Genomic DNA, 3,846 nt, shown 5'->3' with positions numbered 1-3,846 from the left:
TTAAGTTTTAAGTTTTAAGTTTTAAGTTTTAAGTTTTAAGTTTTAAGTTTTAAGTTTTAAGTTTTAAGTTTTAAGTTTTAAGTTTTAAGTTTTAAGTTTTAAGTTTTAAGTTAAAAGTTTTAAGTTAAAAGTTTTAAGTTAAAAGTTAAAAGTTTTAAGTTAAAAGTTAAAAGTTAAAAGTTTTACTTACTTACAACACAAAATAAATTACCCAAATAATGAACCAACACACAACATTATTTACCAACCATTGCAAGCTACTGTGCATTTTTGCTCTCTCTGCAGAGACAAATGAGGTGTAGCATTACCTTTAAAATTGTACCCACTTCTCAATCAGTCTGTCTTGTGAGGTAAGGAGTTAAAAAAAATTCACACACTCTTTCACCAAAATGTACAGCACAAAGGCTGAGTTTATTAGTTGTGTTGCACAAACAAATGGTCACACTAGCATCACCAGCTCCATCCTGGTATGCTACTACTTGTCAAACAAATACTTAAATAGACCTGCTGTTCCTACATGTCAGAGACAATGAGGGTGGTGGAAGTGACTTACCAGAGTGTCCCACGGAATCCCCTGCTCAGTGGACTCACAGGTCTTCAGTTTTTGCTTTCCAAGCGACTGGGTAAACCGGCTGTCCTGCAGAGAGAGTGACACAATGAGGGTAGCGCTGGGCAAACAAAACAACCAACCATTGCAAAGCACTGTGCATTTTAGTTGTGGTTTTTTTTTTCTCTGCAGAGAGAAATGAGGGGTAGTATTACCTTCAAGATTGTACCCAGTTACCGATCCCAGTCCATGTCTTGTGAGGTAAGGGGTTCACAAATTCACAGTCACACATTGTTTTTCCAAAATGTACAGCACAAAAGCTGAGTTTATTATTTTGTGTTGCAGAAAGAGTCACCAGATTTGTCCAGACAGTCACCTGCTAATGGTCATGCTAGCATCACCAGCTCCATCCTGGTATGCTACTGCTTGTCAGACATGAGAGCCAATGTGTTAGCTGTGATATAAGTGTGTACTTTGTTAAACAAATACTTACATAAACTTTCACCGCCACTCTAACAGGACCTGCCATCGACGATTCAGCCTAAAGGGCGTCAGGTGAGGTGTCTTCAGTCTTTGTTTTCCAACCCATGTGTTCCTCCATTCCCATTTGTGTTGAGCGTTCTCAGTAGAACTCCTACACAGCTGTGAACAATGAAGCACATGGCAGAGAGTGAGACAATGAGGGTGGTGGAAGGACTGGCAGAAGTGCATACATGTGCAGTGACTTACTTGAGTGGTTGCAGAGTGTCCCACAGCATCCCCTGCTCAGTGGACTCACAGGTCTTTACCCATGTCTTCAGTTTTTGCTTTCCAAGCCATTGTTTGTAGATAAGCGAGTGGGTACACCCGCTGTCCTACACAGCAGAGAGAGTGAGACAATGAGGGTGGCACTAGGCCTGGCAGAAGTGCAAAAAAGAGAAGCAACTTACCATCCCCTGCTTGGTGCTTCCAACCCAGTGACACTTATAGTCATTCCCCGACAAGCGCGCCCATGTGTTCTGCCGATTGTGTTTAGTTGAGTGTTCTCAGTAGACATCTTACACAGCTGCAAGCAATGAAGCACATGGCAGAGAGTGAGACAGACAATGAGGGAGAAGTACAGAAAAGCAACTTACCATCCCCGCTCAGTGATGAGGGAAAAGTGCAGGAAAACTGCTGCTTACTGCACTCAAGTACCACACTGCTGATTGCTCACACCTGTGAACAGCCAATCGCGTCTCAGCAGCCGAGCCTCGGCAGGGCTGCACCTCGTTGACGCCCCTAATTGGATCCTCCTGCATCAACACACAAAACACAAAAGGTGCATCTCCATTTTTTCACCTTTTTGGCCTGAAAATACTATAACATCTCTATACAATTTTATAGCCACTCCAACAGTCTTTCCAACCCGGTGACACTTAGTCATTCCCCAACAACTGCACCCATGTGTTCTTACCGTCCCCTGCTCGGTGATGAGTGAAAAGTGTTGAAAAAAGGCTTTACCGTCCTCACCAGGTCTCCTTGTGCAGCTGAGAGCAATGAAGCACATGGCAAAGAGTGAGACAATGAGGGTAGCACTAGGCCTGGCAGAAGTGCAGAAAAGAGCAGAAAAAGGCCTTACTGTCCTCACCAGGTTTCCTCACTGGGTTGAGTGGCACAGGTAGAGTCGCAGGTCTTCACACACAGAGGTCTTCACACAAAGGCTGACACACCAGTGAGTCACTACTCCTCAAGTACCACACTGCTGATTGCTCACACCTGTGAACAGCCAACCACATCGCAGCAGCCGAGCCTCCACAGGGCTGCACCTCGTTGACACTCCTAATTAGATCCTCCTGCATCAGCACAAACACAGGAGCAACAAGAAATAAACCCTTTGCAAACACCTCCATGGCTTTAATCATCCTTCATCTCTCTCTCAACTCTGAACACACTTGTAGGTTTCCATTTAGTAAAGCCATAGCTTGACACTCTATCATCCCTCTCATCCACTTCAAAATCCACAAAATTCCAGGAGACCACTTGTAAAGTTAAATTCTTTACTTTACATCAAAAGGTGATACAAAACAGAATCTTTTCCACTTTCAAATAATAAAAGTCAATATACAAAAAAAGAGAGAGAGAGAGAGAGAGAGAGAGAGGTCAATAAACTGTGAAATCATTAAAGGTCTAACCAAGTTCTACACAGTCCAATCAATTAGAAATGAAATGTTACATGTTTTAAATTATAACCACACATTTTTAATCTAAAGAATCATAAATTTACCTTTTTATTACTGTAAATATTTTAAATTATTCAACAATCAATGAACTGTGTTATTTAACCACTTAAACATCAACAAAATGCTTTTAGGCTCCTACAACACTAGTCATTCCATTGTTCTTCTTCTTCACATTGAAAACATCATTCACAGTGTGCTGTACAAAGTATACAAACCCCCCCCCTCAGTTCATGGCAACACTAAACCCAATCAAGTCAATGAAACATTACTCCAGGTGACTCAAATAACACTTTCACTTTGCTATTCACAACAATGATTGGCCAATGTCAACAATACCTCACAAACAGACACATGTCACAAGACTTTCCTGCAACAGGTATTCCTTTGCATCAACCTCAAACAGTGACAGAACAACACACCACACAAAGCAAGACAGAGAGAAAAGCAATCACTAAAAACTCACTGACTCATCTAAACAGAACACAAATAACTGCTGAATTACTGAAAATCACTAAAAGGAGCACAGCAATGGAACATTACAACACAGAGCCATAATAAACTCCACAGCCTGAAGAGGACACACTACACTTACTGCAGCACATCCCAAGCTGCTGTTAGGGAAAGGACTTTTTACTACAGTACAAATACCAGCTCTGTGTAAAACACATAAAAATCATCAACATGTCACTTTTACACCTCACTTTACTGTGACTATTTTATACTTGCAGCAGCAGCAGCCTCATTCTTGCTCCTGATTGGGGAGTTCCACTTCCACATCTTCTGTAACACATCTGTCCCAGCCGATCACATCCTCCTGCACAATAGTACACATTGACAGACATTAAATGCAGAACAAACATTGCCACACTTTAAACTCCCCACCCCATCCCTGTTGATGTCCCACACATTTCCTACTGCATGATGTGTGTGTGTAAGAGTGTGTGTAATGCTCTCAACCCTATAGATCACCAGACCAGCTATCAAGGACAAATTGTCCATCAAGGTAAGACATCTCCAAGCAGACCCTCTGTAGAAATAGATCCCCAATCCTCCCCCACCCATTGCAGAGTTCAACAACAACCCGCCCACCCTCCTCCT

The 3,846-nt window shown here is 42.1% G+C and overlaps 1 protein-coding gene and 1 long non-coding RNA gene across 9 annotated transcripts in view; one reads left to right on the top strand and one right to left on the bottom strand.

Annotated features, from left to right (window-relative positions):
- Window positions 1-3,846, top strand: part of LOC111646195 (peripheral plasma membrane protein CASK-like) — a 38,333-nt gene that overhangs the window by 26,923 nt on the left and 7,564 nt on the right. For 3 of the 6 annotated variants that reach the window (XM_087170884.1, XM_023395628.2, XM_023395630.2), the window contains 4 exons: window positions 740-808; window positions 893-961; window positions 1,067-1,102; window positions 3,713-3,751. In XM_087170884.1, coding sequence (XP_087027010.1) covers window positions 740-808; window positions 893-961; window positions 1,067-1,102; window positions 3,713-3,751 — 213 coding nt within the window. The remainder of the gene's footprint in view (window positions 1-739; window positions 809-892; window positions 962-1,066; window positions 1,103-3,712; window positions 3,752-3,846) is intronic. The other 3 variants (XM_023395634.2, XM_023395635.2, XM_023395632.2) reach the window with 1 other exon arrangement.
- LOC111646199 (uncharacterized) overlaps window positions 956-3,846 on the bottom strand; it is a 22,162-nt gene continuing 19,271 nt past the window's right edge. The window contains exons 4-6 of one of the 3 annotated variants that reach the window (XR_015436414.1): window positions 2,148-3,562; window positions 1,983-2,055; window positions 956-1,821 (exon numbers count right to left, since the gene is read on the bottom strand). This is a non-coding gene — a long non-coding RNA (uncharacterized LOC111646199). Of the gene's footprint in view, window positions 3,563-3,846 lie in introns of all 3 variants that reach the window. The other 2 variants (XR_015436413.1, XR_015436412.1) reach the window with 2 other exon arrangements.

This window comes from Seriola lalandi, unplaced genomic scaffold, assembly GCF_002814215.2.
Source record: "Seriola lalandi dorsalis isolate HSWRI2012SDOR001 ecotype SW California unplaced genomic scaffold, Sedor1 jcf7180002054966, whole genome shotgun sequence".
Classification (NCBI taxonomy): Eukaryota; Metazoa; Chordata; class Actinopteri; order Carangiformes; family Carangidae; genus Seriola; species Seriola lalandi.
The sequence above is the reverse complement of the archived record's forward strand: the minus strand, read 5'-3'. Positions and strand labels throughout refer to the sequence as shown.